Source organism: Schistocerca cancellata, chromosome 7, assembly GCF_023864275.1.
Source record: "Schistocerca cancellata isolate TAMUIC-IGC-003103 chromosome 7, iqSchCanc2.1, whole genome shotgun sequence".
Classification (NCBI taxonomy): Eukaryota; Metazoa; Arthropoda; class Insecta; order Orthoptera; family Acrididae; genus Schistocerca; species Schistocerca cancellata.
This window is the reverse complement of record NC_064632.1, coordinates 175,975,129-175,996,759: the sequence shown is the minus strand read 5'-3', so window position 1 is coordinate 175,996,759 and position 21,631 is coordinate 175,975,129. Positions and strand designations below refer to the sequence as shown.

Here is a 21,631-nt window from a genome sequence, read left to right as displayed (position 1 = left end):
TAGAGAGCATATTTCAACTTGTGTCTCAGCCGGGATACCATATTTCAAGTTGATATACAACACTGTTATAATCAAACAATGGAAACTCCAGGTAGGAACACCCACAATGTACGAAAAGATAGATTGCTACTTATTATACAGAAGACATGTCAAGTTGCAGACAGGCAAGATTAAAACATTCACATATAATTTTTGGCCACAGCCTTCGTCAGTACAGACACAGCACGCTCACCAACTACAGCATCTTGGGCCGGAATGCATCACTTAGGATGCAAGCAGCAATCTGGAGGGGTAGGGGTGGGGGTAGGGGTGGGGGTGGGGGTGTCAGGTGGGGAGAGAGATGAATTCTGTCTGGTGGAGTGTGCATGGACTAGAATGCCAACAGGTGCAGCGTCAGGAGGTTGCGGGGCAGGGAGGTGTGGGGGGGTGGGGTGGGGGGAAAGGAACACAGTAAGTGGGGAACAGGGAAAGACGGGTAGATGCATTGGCAGAGGGCTGCAAGGTAGATGAGCTTGGGGAGGAAATGATAGGACACAGGGAGTGGAAACCATTGGAGGGAAGTGTGGGGACAGTATGTTACCGTAGGTTGTGGCCTCAAGCTTCAGTAACATACTGTAAGTAAAAAAAAAAAAAAATATAGAAGGGAATTAATTATTCCAATACACTCTGGTTTGGATTATGTGATTTATATAATTACATTGCAAATTGTGCATATTGCATTGTTTTGCATACTCATTGGATGTAACTTCCTCCTTATTCTTTATATGCTGCTATTTTATTTCTGTATGTTTACTACTGCACTTCCACTTGGTGTTCATAATAACTTTGCTCTTGACTTGTGAGTCTCAGTCATCTTTCATCTGTTGTGTGAATATGAGCCAGTGCAGTCGGTGCAACTAGCAAGATATTTTATGTAAATCTTGTTGTATTTCTAAAATGCCAATTTATCACTTTCTTCTTGTCCCTAGAATGACATGTTATGACATGACATTATACAGTATATTGCACATATGACGAAGACTTATTGAGATGTATGTGCATAAATATATTATATACAGGATGAACAATAATAAAACCGACAAACTGCAGGGACTGGATTCCTGACTTGAAGTGGAAGAAAAAATGTCCTATGAATATGTGTCTGGAAATTCTTGCCATGGTTGATGGTGCTGACGAATTAAAGTTTCTCTGACCATGTACCATGTGTTCCTCTTGTGCTGCAGGCTGTGTGAGTGATGTAGTGTACTGTAAGCAGCAAAATGGTCTGGTATTAATGTTGGGAACAAGCTGAGATGGTGTTTGTGTATGGCCAAACAGGCCAAAACCAGCATGGCTATACCAAAAAAAGTACCCTCACAGACACGAACCACTTCACAACATTTCAAGCCCTTTTTGGGTGTTTGTGTGATCATGGGTCCTTTCACACAGGTGAAAGTGCAGGGAGGCAGTGAACTGTGCACACACTAGATTTGGAGGACCCAGTTCTACAGGATATTGAGGCAATCTCTAATACAAGCTCAAGGTAAGTGGCCCGCCAACATGGTGTAAGCCAAAGTATGATTAATACGTATCTTGCACGACAACTGCTACTATCCCTATCACCTGCAACAAGTGCAAGGATTATGAGCAGTGGATTTCCCTCTACAGGAATGATTTGTCAATGGTTTTTGCACCAAAGCATCACAATTATGGGATTTCTGTCATCAGTCCTCGTTGCCAATGAAGCAACCTTTAGCAGAACTGACATCATTAATTTGCATAATAAGCATCTGTGTGCTACAGACAGTCCTTGGGGAATGGTTGAGGCATCTCATCAGCATCAATGTGTGGGCAGTGATTATTGGTGACAACATACTTGGACAGTTATTATTCCACAGTGCCTTGATGGACAAATGTACCTGGATTTCCTGCGGAATACTCTGTCTGGGCTGCCTGAGAATGTGCCTTTGTCAACACGACAGGTTATGTGGTTTCTGCACAATAGAGCACCACCCACTTCCGCATTACAGTTTGGTGACACATTACCTTCCCCCACATTGGATATTACACAGAGGCCCTGTAGCATGGCCTGCTAGATAACCGAACTTAAACCCCCTAGACTTTTACCTCTGGGGGCATCTGAAAAGCATTATGTATGTTGAACCAGTTCCTGATGTGGAGACCCTTCAACAGGATGATCACATCACCTGTGACGCTATTCGGAGAGAGGCTGGAATGTGCAAAATAGTGCGGCAATCTATGATGTGATGTGTGAATGTGTGCATTACATCCCATGGAGGTCACTTTGAACATCTGTTATGATGTGGAATGATGCAATTACCCGTCCCTGTAGTCTGTTGGTTTTATTAATGCTCATCCTGTATATCCATGTTTTGTAAATATGTAGCCACCCTATTATACCCAATTTAATTATACTTTTATTTTTGATCTATACAGATATGGTGATGGCAACTTAGATTTGCCAAAACTCCTCATCAAAAATAAGATTATAATTAGTGATCTTTGCTGCTGAAGTTTTTACTTCTGCATTTTGTACTACTATAGATCACCCCCAAACTTGAATGATGTCAAGTGTATATCACAAAGCTCACTCGATAAAATGTCAATGATCACCTTTAAAACATCACACTGGTTGCTTCAGACCAAAGCAGGTGGTATGGAACTGGTACCAGGCAGTTGCGTGGCCTTCTAATGCTGGCGAAAGTCACTGTACTAAAGTGGTGTGTATGTGCTAGTTGATTGTGCAGAATCCACTCAGTAAGACAGGTTCACATGGAGATGCAACAGTATGGCAGAAAAATTCTGTACTTTTTGAATTTGCATTCAAATAACATTACCAGATTTGTTAGGGTATCTGTAAAATGTGTACACAAGGGATAGTGTTCAACTCACAGTCATGTAACATAGCATAAGGACATTGGTACTAACCAAATGAGGCCAGAGAAGAGTGTGACACCTCGTCAGTGACAATCAGTTACTGCTGTCTGTGAATGCAGGTCCATCTCAGCCAGTTTCTAAGTGAACATTGCGAAGGCAGCTGCATGTGATGGACATCAGAGACTACTGGCTCTTAAATGAATACTGTATTGTTCACTGCAGCACGTGAAGGTTTATGCCTTCACAATTTTGCCTCTTTTGCCTTTAACCTACAACGTGCTGAGAGTGTTCTTCAGCTCAAATATAGTTCTGCAATGTTAGTTTTTTTACTCCGGTCCACTAATTCAGGGAATTGTGAACACAAAACGGGATATTTATTTTGACATTTTGGGTGACCAAGTGTGTGTGTTCCTGCTTCACCATCATGATGAAGATGTTGTGAACACTCCTGTCTCCAAAGAAGACAACATGGCTGCACACACTCATTCCTGATTTTACCTACTGCCTGTCAACTGGCACACAAAATTATCCAATTTTAATTCGAGAACTTTAGGCTCTGTGATTCAGTGGGTAGTACATAGCACTCAACATTTCCCAAAAATTTGGTAGCTCACAGGATGTAATATGACATTTTCTTGAGGAACTAAGACCACTATTATGTCTAAATCAGAGTTACACAGTTGTAGCATATGCCTCCTAGGAGGGGGACTAATAACTTTGCTTTGTTTTTGTGTAGCCTATTCTAATTTTAAATTTGCATTCTCTGGGAGAGAACATTTCTAGTGTAGAAAATGGACAGTTAGAGGCATTTATTTAGAGACCAGTTTTAATAATACAATGTCACAGCAGGCCAAGGAAACAAAGGGTCAACACAAGTTTTGCATACTGGAGCCACTTTCTCAATACCTAAGGCGGAGAGATACAACTGGCAAGCAAAATATTGCTTACTTCCTCTACTAGGGCACCCTCTGGTAAAGAAGCCATTCTGTGTCGCAAAATAGTGCCATATACTTCTCCTTTACATGATACGATCATCACAGAAAACATGTTGCATAGGCTGCTGAAGACTGCTCGCACTAATAACAGATTTTGCACAAAAAAAGAAGAGAATGTGACAATGGCCAGTGAGACAATATTACCCTCCACCACGACAGAGAGCCGATGATGAACCTGACATTTGGCGAAAGGAGTCAACCACATCGTGTCACCACCACTATCTGCCATACAAGGCTTCCACCTTCACCAAACGGCTGGAAACTGTCTGTCACAGCTGAAGACTTCATTATTAAATGGTGGGAAACTGCTTGTTCAATGTTTTGTCATATCAGTCGTACTTCCTGTAATTTCTCAGCAGCAAATTAACAAGAGCCGAGGGTCAAGACTTGTGTAAATGGATGCACTCCAACTGGAACTACTGAATGACATCCTTTTCTGGGCTTCGATAACTACCATCATGCCCTGATACAAAGGACAGCCTACACAAGATCCTTCCCATCCCTCCAAAAGTGGTGTTCTGTCACCCACATAACCTACATGACATCCTGGTCTACATCTACATCAATGTGATTACTCTGCTATTCACAATAAAGTGCCTGGCAAAGGGTTCAATGAACCACCTTCATGCTGTCTCTCTACCGTTCCACTCTCAAATGGCACACGGGAAAAATGAGCCCTTAAATTTTTCTGTCCGAGCCCTGATTTCTCTCATTTTATCATGGTGATCATTTCTCCCTATGTAGGTGGGTGCCAACAGAATGTTTTCGCAATCGGAGGCGAAAACTGGTGATTGAAATTTCACGAGAAGATCCATCGCAACGAAAATCACCTTTATTTTAATGATTGCCACTCCAATTCATGTATCATGTCTGTGACAAACGAACTGCCCTTCTTTGTACTTTTTCTATGTCATCTGTCAGTCCCACCTGATGTGGATCCCACACCACACAGCAATACTCCAGAATAGGGCGGACAAGAGTAGAGTAAGCAATCTTTTTGGTAGACCTGTTGCACCTTCTAAGTGTTCTGCCTATGAATCACAGTCTTTGGTTTGCTCTACCCACAATATTATCTATGTGATCGTTCTGCATCCTTAACGGTTTAACGTTGCAAAGTAATATGAAATGGAATGATCATGTAAGGACCATACTAGAGGAGGCAAATGGTAGAGAGTGGTTTATTAGAAGAGTTTTAGGAAAGCATGGTTCATCTGTAAAGGAGATGGTGTATACAACACTAGGCTACATTCTTCCTGAGGAATGCTATTGAGAAAATATAGAGAACAGGCATTTGCAGCTGACTGCAGAACACTTTTACTGCCATAACCAACGTTTTGCTTTAGGACCACAAAGGTGAGATGAGAGGAATTAGGGATTGTACGGAGGCTTATGGACAATTCTGCTCTATTTCTGAGTGGAACAGGAAAGGAAATTACTAGCAGTGGTACAAGGGACCCACTGCTGTGCACCATATGGTGGCTTGTGGAGTATATGTGCAGACACAGATGAAGCTGTCTTCCCCGATAACAATAGTGTATTCTAGCAGGATAACTGTCCAAGTCACAAGGTCAGAATTGTGCAACAGTGGTTTGGGCAGCATTTTAGTGAACTCCCACCGATGTCTTGGCCACCAAATTCGCTCAATCTGAACCCAATGGAACACACCAACTCCCCATCCAGAAGTCATAGGCCCATAATATGACTGAACACACATCTGGTGCCAGATACCTCCAGGAAACTACTACGGATTTGTCATCCCTTCCATCGAGAATCACTGCTATATTTTGTTCAGAAGGTAGACCAACATTCTACTAGGCAGATGGTCTTAGTGTTTTAACTAAGCAGTGTATCTTTGTAGGGATGCAGGAATGATTTGTCATGTCCAGATAATCTGTCTTTGAGAGTAGTTTATGGCTTTGTCCTCACAAACCAAAAGGCTACAAGCTTCTCAGTATTTCCCAGTGTACAGTTAGCACTGAAAGAACTGCATTGCCACATACCTGTCCCGAGGGCACTGGCCATAATACCACAGAACATGTGGCTTCTGACATTACCCAGAGGCTTTCGGGGTGCATGTGCCAACACTATAGTAGCCTGTGTTTGTAAATATTTTTATCCTTTTTTTGATTAACTGTGAATTTGTTTGCGAAAATGTATAACAAACACTATACGCAACATACCAAAAAATGACAACACAACATGTTAATTTACACTTGTGAGAGAAAATATTATTGTATGTAGGAACTGGTTAATTATTTATAAAACTGTTTCTTTTTCAAATGACATATCTGATACTTTGTAAATGATCTATGCATGAATAACTAACAACTGACTGTTAAGAGGAGTCACGTCATTTATATGGAGGACAACTCCAGATTTCACCACGTGACCTGTGGCTGCTGTATCCATTGAGCACAGAGGCGTTAACAGATTAAAAATGTCTCTCGTCTAGACACAAGCACATGAGTCAGCCTTCTGCTAACAGTTTAAACTTCACCACACTTATTCCTAGCAAACCAAAGTTAACATATAACTATAGTAGCCGCTTGTCAGTCAATTAAATTTTTGTCTCCATTGTCAGTCTACAAGTCCAAATGGGGAGAACCAAGAAGACTTTAGCAATACACTCTAGCAGCCCCTAATGTGTGTAAAAGACACATCATCATCATCTAATGTGAAAGTTACCATATGGAGTTCTTGTTTTATTCCTGTTTTCCAGACAATTCATCTTTCCTTCCGTGTAGTTTTCTGCTTCATCCAGATGGAGCTTTTTCAGACTGTGGCAAATAAATCTTTGGCAAATTTTATAGAATTTAGACAAGACTTCAACACAACACACAAGAGGCTACACATAAACTGGTCTGCTGACTAAGACCACAGCACCTAGAACACCCAAGAATCTACACATGCTAAGCAGGCCTTGTTAAGATATTTTTACAAAACAAAGTTTTGGCAAGCTTAACAAAGACACACACACACACACACACACACACACACACACACACACACACACACCAGAACCTTCAGGAGGGGCAATTTTTATTACTGCCAGTGTATGCATGATATTACTATGGCTTTTGCAACTATTAGTTCTCTCTTCGGGGAAGAAGGCACTACTCCTTAAGGTTAGAAATAATGTTACTGAAATCCAGAATGGGGTCACAAACTAATGTGTTTCTAGGTGTGGCTGTAGAAAAAGCTATACCATTAAGAAATTATGTAAATGGGATGGAAATTTGTAGGTGTGATGTACATGTACAGACAATTAAATGATTCAGTTTCATGAAAATTGGATAACTTATTCAAGAGAAAGAGCTTCACAAATTGAGCAAGTCAATGACACACTGATCCACCTCCATCCTTACTGAAGCAGTTACTCAACTTGGCAACAGTTGATAGAGATATTTGACATCCTTCTGAGGGATAACATGCCTATTCTGTCCAATACATGCCTTAGATTGTGAAAATTCCAGTATGGTTGAAGAGCCCTGCCCATAGTGCTCCAAACATTCTCAATTGGGGAGAGATCCAGTGACCTAGGTGGCAAAGGTACAGTTTGGCAAGCACAGAGACAAGCGGTAGAAAATCTCACTGTGTGCAAGCAGATATAATCTCCCTGAAATGTAAGCCCAGGATGGGTTGCCATTTATAGCAACAAAATGGGCCGTAGAATATTGTCAACGTACCACTGTACTATAATGGTGCTGCAGATGACAACCAAAGTGGTCCTGCTGTTAAAGAAATGGTACCCCAGACTACCACAATGAGTTGTTGGCCTGTGTGGTGGGTGACAGTCAGGTTGATATCACACTGCTGTCTGGGATGTCTTCGCTGATCGTCGGGACTCCTGTTGAAGCAGGACTCATCACTAAATATAATTCTACTCCAGTTATTGTCATTACATACCGAAGACATGTCTGAAGACTCCACAGTCAGTGATGGTATACCAAACTGACTGTTGTCCGCCATACGGCCTGGCAACCAGGAGTGATTGCCTGGGGTGTCATTTCTTTTCACTGTAGGATCCCTTTGCTTGTCAACTGTGGCACCCTTACAACAGAGTGGTACACTGACAACATTCTACGCCCTGTTTTGTTGCCCTTCATAGTAAGCCATCCTGGGCATACATTTCACGAAGACAATGCCCGCCTACACACAGCGAGAGTTTCTGCTGCTCGTCTTCGTGCTTGCCAAATCTTATCTTGGCCAGAAAGATAGCTGAATCTCTCCCACAATTGAGGACATTTGGAGGATTATGGGCAGAGCCCTCCGACCAGCTAAGGATTTTGATGACCTAACCCACCAATTGAACAGATTTGGCATGATATCCCTCAGGAAGACATCCAACAATTCTATCAATCAGTGCCAAATCGAATAACTGGTTGCATATGGGCTACACATGGACCAATGCATTGTTAACTTGCTCAACATGTGTAACTATCTCTCTCTTCAACCAATCACCCATTTCTTCTGAAACTGTAATCATTTGTTTGTTTGTTTGTCTGTACATGTACATCACATCTATCACTTTCAGTCCCATCCAGATAAATTTCTCAGGGTGGGTCTTTTTTTTTTTTTGTCTTAAGAGTGTTTTTGTCCTCCTGTAGATAAGTGATGGCCAGCGACTCCATCTCATAATTCTGTCTTACATTATGTTTCACACAAATATGACCTTTATAATTTTACATCTTTGTGCCCTCTTCACATTTTGTCAAATTTCAAATATTTTTCCTTGAATACATGAATATGCAGAACAAGTTTCTTCTTAGCTGGCAGAAGAACTACTTCCCAATATAATTCACTCCTAAGCTTTCGGATTTACCAATTTCCTTCCAAGTGACTGATATTTGCCACTTGCACCTTACACTGTATTTCCACCACTTTCTCTTGGTAAAAAGAAGAAATGTTTTGCTTTTGAAACTCGGATGTGAACTATTTATTACTGCCTAATATTAAGCCACACTTTTCAAATCCCTACAATTGGTATTAACTAGCCTGTTCACACATAACAGCTTAGAGAATCTGAATATGTACATTGGAAAAATATTTTGAGTAAGTAGAAACATCTAGGTAGATACACACTTTAATCTTTTCGTGAAATATTTGTGGAGAGTATCTACAGAGTACCACAATTTAAGGATTTGAAGATTTTGTAATTAATAATTGTAATACTATGGAAATGTGGTAAATTGCAATTTCATTGTTTATTTTTCGTGAAAATCTTTAAAAATAATCCCAAAATTATCTCCCACAATTCTGTAACCCCCAAATCAAAAAGCATTCATAGCTGTAGTCTATGCACAGAGGAAATTCAAGTTTTTGAAATGATAGGACACAGTAGTGTTTTTTTTTTTGGGTATATCCTAAAATGTCTGTCATTAAAATGGAGTATATGAATATTTTGGGAACACTTAAGCATTCATAGCTGTAGTCTATGCACAGAGGAAATTCAAGTTTTTGAAATGATAGGACACAGTAGTGTTTTTTTTTTTGGGTATATCCTAAAATGTCTGTCATTAAAATGGAGTATATGAATATTTTGGGAACACTTAAGTAACTAAGTGCAAACTGAATTTATACCAGTTCTGTATTTTATTCCTTCTTGTTCCTACAGCTTCTATAATAACTTTTGGTTTCATTATTTTGGAACTATCCTGCATGACCCCCTTTCCAACCAACTTGTGCCATAGGGTGGTGGGTTTTCGGGTTCCGCTAAATAGGTCAAGTGTGCACTACACACAGGAGGTGGCTACACGGGTAGCAGGGGCTGTGTGGTGTGGACTGGGTGGTTTTTTAGGTTAGACAGTCTCGGGAAAGTTCGAAAGGGCTCCAGTCCCAAAGGGTACAGGGCAAAGAAACGACAAGAATCGAGCAAGCAACAGTTGGTATTGTTGTTGTAAATTGTTGTAGCTGTGTTGGATAAGTACCAGAGCTTCAAGTGCTGATAGAAAGCAGAAAGCTGAAATCATTATAGGAACAGAAAGCTGGCTAAAGCCAGAGATAAATTCTGCCGAAATTTTTACAAAGGTGCAAACCGTGTTGAGAAAGGATGGATTAAATAAAGTAGGTGGGGGTGTGTTTGTGTCTGTTGGTAGTAGTTTATCTTGTAGGGAAGTTGAGATAGATAGTTCCTGCGAATTACTATGGGTAGTGGTTATACTCAACAGCCGTACCAAAATAATAATTGGCTCCTTCTACCAACCCCATGACTCAGATGATATAATAGCTGAAAGGTTCAAAGAAAACTTTCATCTCATTACAAATAAGTACCCCACTCAGTACCACACTTATCATTGGTGGAGACTTCAATCTACCCTCGATTTTTTGACAAAAATACATGTTCATGGTGGTAGACAGAAAACATCTTCCAAAATTGTATCAAATGCTTTCTCTGAGAATTACTTTGAACAATTAGTTCATGAGCCCATACGAATTGTAAATAGTTGTGAAAACACACCCGACCTCTTAGCCACAAATAATCCTGATCTAATAGAGAACATCATGATGGATACAGGGATTAGTGAACACAAGGTCATCGTAGCGAGGCTCAAAACCACTAAAAATAAACGCAAAATATATCTATTTAAAACAGCAGATAAAAATTCATTTGATGCCATCCTAAGAGTGAGTTGCCATTCCTTCCATGCTAATTATGCAAATGTAGACCAGATATGGCTTAAATTCAAAGATACAGTATCAACAGCAATAGATAGATTCATACCGCGTAAGTTAATAAGAGACAGGACTGATCCACCATGGTACACAAAACACGTCAGAACACTATTGCAGAAGCAATGAAAAAACCATGCCAAATTCCATAGAACACAAAATTCCAAAGACTGGCTAAGTTTCATGGAAGCTCAAAATTTAGTGCTGGCATCAATGCGAGATGCTTTTAATAGTTTACACAATGAAACGTTGTCACAAAATATGGTAGAAAACCCAAAGAGATTCTGGTTGTATGTAAAGTACACCAGTGGCAAAAAACCGTCAATACTGTCACTGCGTGATAGTGATGGAAATGTTACTGATGATGGTGCCACTAAAGCAGAGTTACTAAATACAGTTTTCCATAATTCCTTCACAAAAGAAGACAAAGTAAATATTCCAGGATTTGAAACCAGGACAGCTGTTAGCAAGAGTGACATAAAAGTAGATGTCTTAGGTGTTGCGAAACAACTCAAATCACGAAACTTCCTGGTAGATTAAAACTGTGTGCTGGACCGAGACTCGAACTTGGGACCTTTGCCTTTCGCGGGCAAGTGCTCTACCAACTGACCTACCCAAGCACGACTCACGCCCCGTCCCCACAGCTTCACTTCTGCCAGTACCTCGTCTCCTACCTTCCAAATTTAACAGAAGCTCTCCTGCGAAACATGCCTCCACAATATCCTTTCTTTCAGGAGTGCTAGTTCTGCATGTTTCGCAGGAGAGCTTCTGTTAAGTTTGGAAGGTAGGAGACGAGGTACTGGCAGAAGTGAAGCTGTGGGGACGGGGCGTGAGTCGTGCTTGGGTAGCTCAGTTGGTAGAGCACTTGCCCGCGAAAGGCAAAGGTCCTGAGTTCCAGTCTCGGTCCGGCACACAGTTTTAATCTACCAGGAAGTTTCATATCAGCGCACACTCCGTTGCAGAGTGAAAATCTCATTCTGGAACTCAAATCACTTTAGAAAGGGATGTCTTCTGGTCCAGATGATATACCAATCAGGTGCCTTTCAGAGTATGCAGACACAATAGCGCCTTTCTTAGCAATCATATACAACTGCTCACTTGAAGGGTCTGTGTTCCTAAAGACTGGAAAGTAGCACAGGTCACACCAATATTCAAGGAAGGAAATAGGGGTAACCCATTGAATTACAGACCCATATCACTGACCTCAATTTGCAGTAGTATTTTAGAGCATATACTGTACTCTAACATTATGAAGCACCTTGAAGAAAATGACTTATTGATACATAACCAACATAGATTCAGAAAATATTGTTCTAGTGAAACACAGCTAGCTCTTTATTCCCACAAAGTAATGAGTGCTGTCAACGAAGGATCTTAGATTGATTCCATATTCCTAGATTTCCAAGAAGCCCTTGATACCGTTCCTCACAAGCGACTATTAATCAAATTGCATGCATATGGAGTATTGTCTCAGTGTGTGACTGGATTCATGATATACTCTCAGAGAGGTCACAGCTTGTAGTGATAGACGGTAAATCGAGTAGAACAGAAGCGATGTCTCGCGTTTTGCAAGGTAGTGTCATAGGCCCTCTGCTGTTCCTGATTTACATAAATGATCTAGGTGATAATCTGAGCAGCCCCCTTGGATTGTTTGCAGGTGACACTGAAATCTACTGTCTAGTAAAATCATCAGACGATCGATTCAAATGACAAAATGATCTAGAGAGAATTTCTGTATGGTGCAAAAAGTGGCAATTTGCACTAAACATACATTTATACATACATACATTAATCGTTGTTCCATAGATAATGAATACGACATTTCATAATTATGTGGATCGTGTCACTTTAACATAAGTTTTCTTTACACAAAACAATTTTTTTTTTTTTTTACTTCATATCTAAGAATTCATCTATTGAGTAGAAGAGGTTGTCATTCAGAAATTCTTTTAATTTGCTTTTATATGTTGGTAGGCTATCTGTCAGACTTTTAATACTATTTAGCAAATGACCAAATATTTTTGTGGCAGCATAATTCACCCCTTTCTGTGCCAAAGTGAGATTTAATCCAGAATAGTGAATATCATCCTTTCGTCTAGTGTTGTAGCTATGCACTTTGCTGTTATTTTTGGTTTGGGATGGGTTATTAATGACAAATTTCATAAGTGAATATATGTATTGCGAAGGTACTGTGAATATCCCGAGTTCCTTAAATAAATGTCTGCAAGGTGATCTTGGGTGGGCTCCAGCTATTATTCTGATTACATGCTTTTGTGCGATGAATACTTTCTCACTTAATGATGAATTGCCCTAAAATATGATGCCATATGAAAGCAGTGAATGAAAATAGGCATAGTAGACTAATTTACTGAAATGTTTATCACCAAAATTTGCAATAACCCTAATAGCATTAGTAGCTGAGCCTAACCGTTTCAGCTTATCATCCATGTGTTTCTTCCAATTCAATTTCTCATCAATGCAGACACCCAGAAATTTTGAGTATTCTACCTTCGCAACAGACTTCCATTCATAGTCTATATTTATCAATGGTGTTATGCCAAACTGTGTTTTTTCAAAATTAAGTGAGAGTTCATTTGCAGAGAACAACTTAATAATTTTCTGAAAGACATTATTTGCAATTTCCTCAGTCAATTCTTGCTTCTTGGGTGTGATTACTATACTTGTATCACCAGAAAAAGGAATTAACTTTGTATCTTCATGAATATAGAGTGGCAAGTCGTTCATATATATTAAGAACAATAAGGGACCCAAGACTGAACCCTGTGGGACACCATTCTTGATACCTTCCCAGTTAAGAGGACTCTGCTGGTTTTTGTAGACTATCTGTACTGTTAATTTCAACCTTCTGGATTCTTCCAGTTAAGTATGAATTAAACCATTTGTGCACCGTCCCAATCATACCACAATACTTACGCTTATCTAGAATAATTTCATGATACACACAATTAAAAGCCTTTGAGAGATCACAAAATATCCCAATGGGTTATGTGCGAGGTCACCCACATTGGTACTAAAAGAAATCTGATAAATTTTGGGTATACAATATATCGCACATATTCGACTAAATACCTAGGAATTACAATGACGAGCAACTTAAATTGGAAATACAACACAGATAATATTGTGGGGAGGCAAATCAAAGTGTGTGTTTATTGGCAGAACTCTTAGAAGATGTGACAAACCCACTAAAGAGGCAGCCTACATTACACTTGTCCTTCCTCTGCTGAAATTTTGCAGCACAGTGTGGGATCCTTACCAGTTAGGATTGATGGAGGACATTGAAAAAGTGCAAAGAAGGGCAGCTGGTTTCGTGTTATCGGGCAATAGGAGTGAGAGAGCCACTGATATGATACGCAGGTTGGGGTGGCAGTCACTGAAACAAAGGCAGTTTTCTTTGCGGCGAGATCTATTTATGAAATTTCAATCATCATCATCCGAATGCGAAAATGTTTTGTTGACACCCACCTACGTAGGGAGAAATGATGACCATCATAAAATAAGAGAAATCAGCTCTGGAATGGAAAGATTTAGGTGTTCTTTTTTCCCACGCGCCATTCGTGAGTGGAATGGAAGAGAAGTGGTATGAAAATGGTTCGATGAACCCTCTGCGAGGCACTTGAGTGTGAATTGCAGAGTAACCATGGAGATGTAGATGTAACAACTTGATTTTGGAAATTCTAGCTATAATACATACTTTATATCAACATTCATGACATTTATTAACTTGCAAAAAACAATTCTTCCATTATTTTCAAGATCAGTTAAAATCCCAGGAGCTCATCAAAGAAGTGTAATTACCTCTTCAAATTTGTGGTTTATTTGTTGCCAATTACAATAATATTTTCAATGGAAGTCTGTTCAGCGTGTAAGTGAAATTTATTTAAATATTCCCATCTAGCCAGGTTCAGACAAAAAGCTTTCAGATTAAAGTGGAGTCAAGTATTTTGACAAGCTTACGTATTTTTGTCTAAAACTTAAAATTCGTGTTGAAACATCTTCCACAAGATTTTTTTTCCGTTCTTTCCTCTTATTTCTGCAAAGATGCAACATGCATTGTGAGCAATTCTGTCCCATGTATGTTATTTTCTAAACTTTCAGTCAACACTGAATAAAATGAATCATTTGAATCTGTTATTTAATGTGCTTCTTTGTTGATCTCAACTCTACCAAAAAATCCCAGAAGGAAGATCAAATAAAAGAGTGCGAATTTATTTTCCAACTCACCTTTTCCACTTATTTACAGGTAGGGACTTTGTATGCACATATTGTCAATTTTTACATCTTAAAGTGGTTTAGTCTAACTTTATTTTATTTTTATCTACTAGCCACTCTACAAACGGAAAGAGCACTACTTTCTTACCAGTCTCGTGTAGAAGAATGCAGGCGCAGGAGTTCCTTATTGGAACAGTGTGGAGCCAGTCGCTGAGCTACATTATCACATGCAGCATTGGATGGTGCTGCCACCAGGCAATAGGAGCCTGGCATCATTTTCTTCACCTAGGTTTAAGGCAATATCCAGATTACTTACATGTTACACTGGTCACATTGCATGATATATTGTAATGACACTGGACAAGCTAGGTTATAAAATATATTTAAGCATGCTTGCATGTTGATCATTTACAGATGAATTCACAAACCAGAAAACAATATTTAGTTTGAGAACTCTAGTATTTAACACATTTGTACTAAACATGCAAAAAGTTCTTAAACTGAAATTCTTGTATGGGATATGAGGAGTTATCATAGGTTCTGGTAGCAACATTTTACATTCATTCGAAAGTCAAGTTTATTAAACTGTAATTTAGGTCATTTTTTGCACTGTAATTGATGTCTTTGTTTCTTTTGAAATATAATGCATTATTTCTAATAAATCTCATCAAAAAAGTGTAGTGTGTATGGTGCTGCACACCACTCCAGAAGAAATGTGTGTATCTATGTACCGGCAAATGACACTCCACTAACAGAAACAAGTAATAAAACAAATTATTCCATAAGAGAGCACAACTACTGTGCTGATTTATCGTTTTATTCACATATAGATACTAAGGGTCCTCGGTTCAGATCATGAAGATGATATCAACGAATATGAATGAGGTGAGGACTTTGGGCTGACTGAAAACCTACAACTTCCTTCCTGAGGGTGAGAACATACTATTCACATTCCTCCAGGTCATCACCAACTTCTCCCCATTCACCTCACTTAGTCCTCCCCAGCCCAATAAACCACCTACTTCTATGTCGACATCCACCCTGCTAACCACCAACAATACTTCCACTTTTACAGCTGCCACCATTCCACACCAAGAAGTCCTCGCATCATCTGGCCACAAACGAGCACCCCTCTCATGACTCAGTACTACCGAGGACTGGAGCAACTGAATCACATCATGCATTCAGGTAGCCTCTCTCTCTGCACTGAAATGAAAAGTATTCACCCCATCCCTCTGACAGTGGTATTCCCCTGCTCCCACAGCTTACACAATGTCCTCGTCTGTCCCTATTCTGCCCTTACTCCTCACTTCTTGTCTCATGGCTCATATCCCTGCAACAGACTTAAATGCAAGACCTGTCCTATATGGCCTCCCACTAACACCTATTTCAGTCCTGTCATGAGCCTTTCCTATCCTATTAATGGCGAAGACATCTGTGCAAACAGCCATGTGATCTACCAACTTAGCTGCAATTACTGGGCTGCATTCTATGTGCGCACGGCAATCAAAAAGCTGCTTCTAATAATTTCTGGGTATGCAGCTGGATCCCGTCGACATTCTGCCACAATATTTCGGCCCAGAGACGTCCGGCCATCATCAGGTGAGTACACAACTACTGAAGAGCCCAGGTGCAGTCATGGTATTTATGCCGACTCTCGCGCATGCGAAATGTACTGGTATCCTACAGCGCATCATGTAGAGACAATAACTTGATTCCAACTTTCGCCAGAGTTGTTCATTTTATTAATAGTGTGGCCGCCAACAATATAAAACGCAAGGCGAGTCTGGCTTTAGTAAGAGAACAAATCCGTTTTATGCGTCGTGAGCTAGACGCTGTTGCCAGGAATTTATATTATTTACATCTGAAGATTGCAGCAAGATGTTCTTACCTTAGCTGGGACTGGATTGACTGTGTATCCTGGGCCAAGGCAGACTGGGCTCACAGGAACAGTACAAACAGGCAAAGTGCAAAGTTTAGCCAACTCTTAACAAGAAAGCCGCAAGAAGCTATCTCTGGACGATCCGTGGTGAACCTCACGGAGAAATCTTTTGACGATGCAATGATGTCAGTGCTTGCGAAATGTTTAAACTTCGCTCCTACACCTGCTTTACTGTCTTTAATGGATTTCATCAGTTCTATTGAGGAAGCCATTAGACGTCTCCCTGTGGATTCTGCAGACGAAATTCGACGTGAATCTTGCCGAACGTTGTTGAAATGGTTGAAATGTGCGCCACAATGGAGTAACATCTCGCCAGCTGAAAGAGCTGCTCTCCGCAGCTTCAGAGAAGATACTAGCACAGTCATACTGCCTGCAGATAAGGGTAACGCCACAGTTCCTCTGACAAGAGAAGCCTGCAGTGAGAAGATATATTGTCAGCTAAATGATTCTACGTACCGCAGAATTGAAAAGGACCCAACAAGCCGAATATCAAGGAAAACTGTTACCCTTTTGAACGACTGTTCTCTACCTGAACAAGTTATCAAGAGATTGAGACCACACAATGCAGTACCACCAAGACTATTTTTTTTTTTTTTTTGGTTGGGTTTAAGGGCGCTCAACTGCTGAGGTCATTAGCGCCCAGTCACTGTTGTTAGAGCACATGGAATCTGGTAAAACTCAAGGGGACGGAGGGGACACCAGAAGGACCTGACAAAGATGCAGATAAAATAAGTAAAAAGATTAAATGTCTTTGGACAAGCCAGTTAAAGTTATAAAACGCAGAATACGAGCAGCTGCTCGAGCATCATCAGCTAAAACATCCAGTAAAGTAGATGGCAGGGACAGGACAACACGAAATTGACTACAACGGGGACACGACAATAAAACATGGCGCACTGTTAATGCCTGACCACAAGGGCACTGCGGGGCTGGGTCACCGGAGAGCAGGTAGCGGTGGCTAAACCGGCAATGCCCAATCCGCAACCTGGTCAGAAGGACCTCCTCGCGCCGAGATGGTCGGGAGGATGTTGTCCAAGCAGTTGGGAGCGGTTTTACTGCCCGGAGCTTGTTTCCTTGGAGGGATGACCAAGCATCCCACCACAACGACACAAGCCTCGTACATACATCCCCACGAACGTCAGATGACGGGACACAATGGGAGGCTGGCCGAGGCAGGAGGACTGCAGCCTTGGCTGCAGCATCCGCAGCCTCATTCCCAGGCACTCCTACATGTCTGGGAACCCACAGAAAGCTGACAGAACCACCATTATCAGCGAAAGAATGGAGGGACTGCTGTATCCGTTGAATCAAGGGATGGACCGGATAGGGAGCTCCAAGGCTCTGAAGAGCACTGAGTGAGTCAGAGCAGAGTACATATGATGAATGGCGGTGGCGGCGGGCATACTGAACGGCCTGATGGAGAGCAAAAAGCTCGGCCGTAAAGCTGGAACATTGGTCGAGGAGCCGGTATTTAAAGGTGACGGCCCCGACGACAAAGGCACAGCCGACACCATCGTCAGTTTTGGAGCCATCGGTGTAAATAAAGGCGTGACCGGCAAGTCGAGCACGAAGTTCGACAAACCGTGAGCAATACACTGCAGCCGGAGTACCCTCCTTCGGGAGTGAGCTGAGGTCGAGATAAATATGAACCGGAGCCTGGAGCCAAGGTGGTGTCGGGCTCTCACCCTCTCTGAAGGTGGTAGGGAGGGCAAAATCCAATTGTCGAAGCAGGCGACGGAAGCGGACTCCGGGGGGCAGCAGGGCAGACACATACAACCTGTACTGACGGTCGAGAGAATCGGCGAAGAAGGACTTGTAAGAGGGGTGGTCGGGCATAGATGACAGCCGGCAGGCATACCGACACAGCAGTACGTCGCGCCGGTAGGTCAACGGTAACTCGGCAGCTTCAGCATAAAGACTCTCGACAGGACTAGTGTAGAAGGCTCCAGTCGCAAGACGTATCCCCCGATGGTGGATGGAGTTGAGCCGACGTAAGAGGGACGGCCGAGCGGACGAGTAGACGAAGCTCCCATAATCCAGCTTCGATCGGACTATGGACCGATACAAGCGAAGCAGGACAGTGCGATCCGCTCCCCAAGATGAACCGCTAAGAACTCTGAGGACATTAAGGGAACGTGTACAACGGGCAGCCAAATAACAGACATGTGGAGACCAACACAGTTTCCTGTCCAACGTGAGCCATAGAAACTTAGTTGTGTCCACGAATGGGAGAACAACGGGACCGAGATGTAAGGATGGCGGAAGGAACGCTTTATATCGCCAAAAGTTGATACAAACCGTCTTTTCTTCAGAGAACCGGAAGCCATTTGCCACGCTCCAGGAGTAGAGGCTGTCAAGACAACGCTGAAGGCAGCGCTCCAGGAGGCATGTTCTCTGGCCACTGCAGTAGATCACGAAGTCATCGACAAAGAGAGAGCCTGAGACATTAGGTGGAATGCAATCCATAATTGGATTGATCGCGATGGCAAAAAGGGCTACGCTCAAGACGGAGCCCTGAGGCACTCTGTTCTCCTGGAGGAAGACGTCGGACAATACGGAACCCACACGTACCCTAAACTTTCGATCCGTTAAAAAGGAATCAATAAAAAGGGGCAGGCAACCTGTGCAAATTGCGGAGGATACCTCCTCTCCAACAGGTATCATAAGCCTTCTCCAAGTTGAAGAACACGGCTACCGTTTGGCGCCTTCGCAAAAAGTTGTTCATGATGAATGTCGACAAGGTCACAAGGTGGTCAACAGCGGAGCGGCGGCGACGAAAGCCGCATTGGACATTAGTAAGTAGCCGTCGAGATTCAAGAATCCAGACTAACTGAGCATTAACCATGCGCTCCATCACCTTACAGACACAGCTTGTAAGAGAAATGGGGCGGTAACTAGAAGGAAGGTGTCTATCCTTCCCGGGTTTGGGTATAGGAACAACAACGGCGTCACGCCAACGCATGGGGACTTGACCTTCGGTCCAGACGCGATTGTAGGTACGAAGAAGGAAGCTTTTGCCCGCCGGAGAAAGGTGTGCCAGCATCTGAACGTGAATGGCATCTGGCCCCAGAGCAGAGGACCGGGACAGTGCAAGCGCACGTTCGAGTTCCCGCATAGTAAAGGGGGCATTATAAGTTTCCAGATTCAGCGAGTGGAAGGAAGGTCGCCGAGCCTCTTCTGCCTCTTTCCTGGGAAGGAAGGCAGGATGGTAATGGGCGAAGCTTGAAACCTCCGCGAAAAAGCGGCCAAAGGCGTTGGAGACAGCCACAGGATCAACAAGGACCGCATTACCCGAGGTCAGGCCAGGTACCGAGGAGTGGGCCTGAATGCCCGACAGCCGGCGCAGGCTACCCCAAACGACGGAAGAGGGAGTAAAACTGTTAAAGGAGCTGGTGAAAGAGGCCCAACAAGCTTTTTTGCTGTCTTTGATGACTCTACGGCATTGCGCTCGGAGTCGTTTGTATTCCATACAATCCGCCAACGTAGGATGGCGGCGAAAGGTGCGTAAAGCACGTCGTCGAGCACGGATAGCGTCCCTACAAGCCTCGTTCCACCAGGGGACGGAAACGCGATGTGAAGAAGAAGTAGTACGAGGAATGGAATGTTCATCAGCATTGATGATGACAGCCGTGAGGTATTCGACCTGACTGTCACAATTGGGAAAATCGTGGTCCGGAAAGGTCGCCAGGGATGAGTAAAGTCCCCAGTCAGTTTTCAGTATGTTCCAGCTCGAAGGACGTGAGGATGGGGTGTGGCGCAGGAGACGAACGACACAGGGGAAGTGGTCGCTCGAATAGGTGTCAGAAAGGACATACCACTCGAACCGACGGGCAAGAGTGGTAGAACAGATCGAGAGGTCCAAGTGGGAGTAGGTATGAGTAGAGTCCGAGAGGAAAGTCGGGGCGCCGGTATTGAGGCAGACAAGATTGAGATGGTTGAAGACATCTGCCAAGAGTGAGCCTCTTTGACAGGATGCAGGAGAGCCCCAAAGGGGATGATGGACATTGAAGTCGCCAAACAATAAAAACGGCGGGGGAAGCTGAACGATCAGGTGCATCATGTCAGCCCGACTAACAGCAGACGACGTTGGAGTGTAGATGGTACAAACTGAAAAAGTAAAAGCAGAAAGAGTAATGCGGACAGCTATTGCTTGGAGTGGGGTGGTCAATGGGATGGGATGGTAATAGACATCGTCCCGAACGAGCAACATGACCCCACCATGAGCTGGGATACCGTCCACAGGGGTGAGGCCATACCGCTCCGAGGTATAGTGGGTAAAGGCAATACGGTCAGTCGGGCGCAACTTGGTTTCCTGGAGTCCAAGGACGAGCGGACAGTGCAGGCGGAGGAGCAGTTGTAATTCTTCCCGATGAGATCGAATACCTCTTATGTTCCAATGAAACAACGCCATCGCTAGTCAAAAAGTTGGGGTAACGAGACGGGGGAAGAGCTGGTCACCTCGACGGCCGCGGAGGGCCAGGTTGCGAGGGAACAACGCTACAACCGACGGGAGGCAGATCCGGTTCCATCGACTCGTCGCCAGTTGCGGCCGCTGTCCCTGGTTGTGTAGGAAGGGCAGCATCATTTGCCGACGAAAAGCCAGCTGAGCACCTGGCAGCAGAGCGTCCCGGCGAAACTGAGGACGGCCGGGAGCATCGACTCACGGATGGAGCGTCAGACGAAACGCGCCGGGGTGGAGAGGGGGATAGAGACTTCTTCTTGGAGGCCTTCTTGGAAGGCCGAGGAGGCACAGGGATGGTGGGCTGGACCCGAAGAAGGTCCTCACGCGCGGGGTCCGTTTTGGAACGCCGGACCTCGGAAGCTGGGGCCCGGAGCGTTGCCTCGATGGACGCCTGAGAAGAGGATCGCTTCTCAGGTGGCGTGGGGGGAGAAGGAGGAGGAAGGGTGGCCCCTG

The 21,631-nt window shown here is 43.0% G+C and overlaps 1 protein-coding gene across 1 annotated transcript in view; it reads right to left on the bottom strand.

Moving 5' to 3' along the window:
* Positions 1 to 21,631, bottom strand: part of LOC126092027 (helicase MOV-10-like) — a 375,996-nt gene that overhangs the window by 79,555 nt on the left and 274,810 nt on the right. The window contains exon 13 of the mRNA XM_049907422.1: positions 14,923 to 15,059. Within this exon, the coding sequence (XP_049763379.1) occupies positions 14,923 to 15,059 (137 nt within the window). The remainder of the gene's footprint in view (positions 1 to 14,922; positions 15,060 to 21,631) is intronic.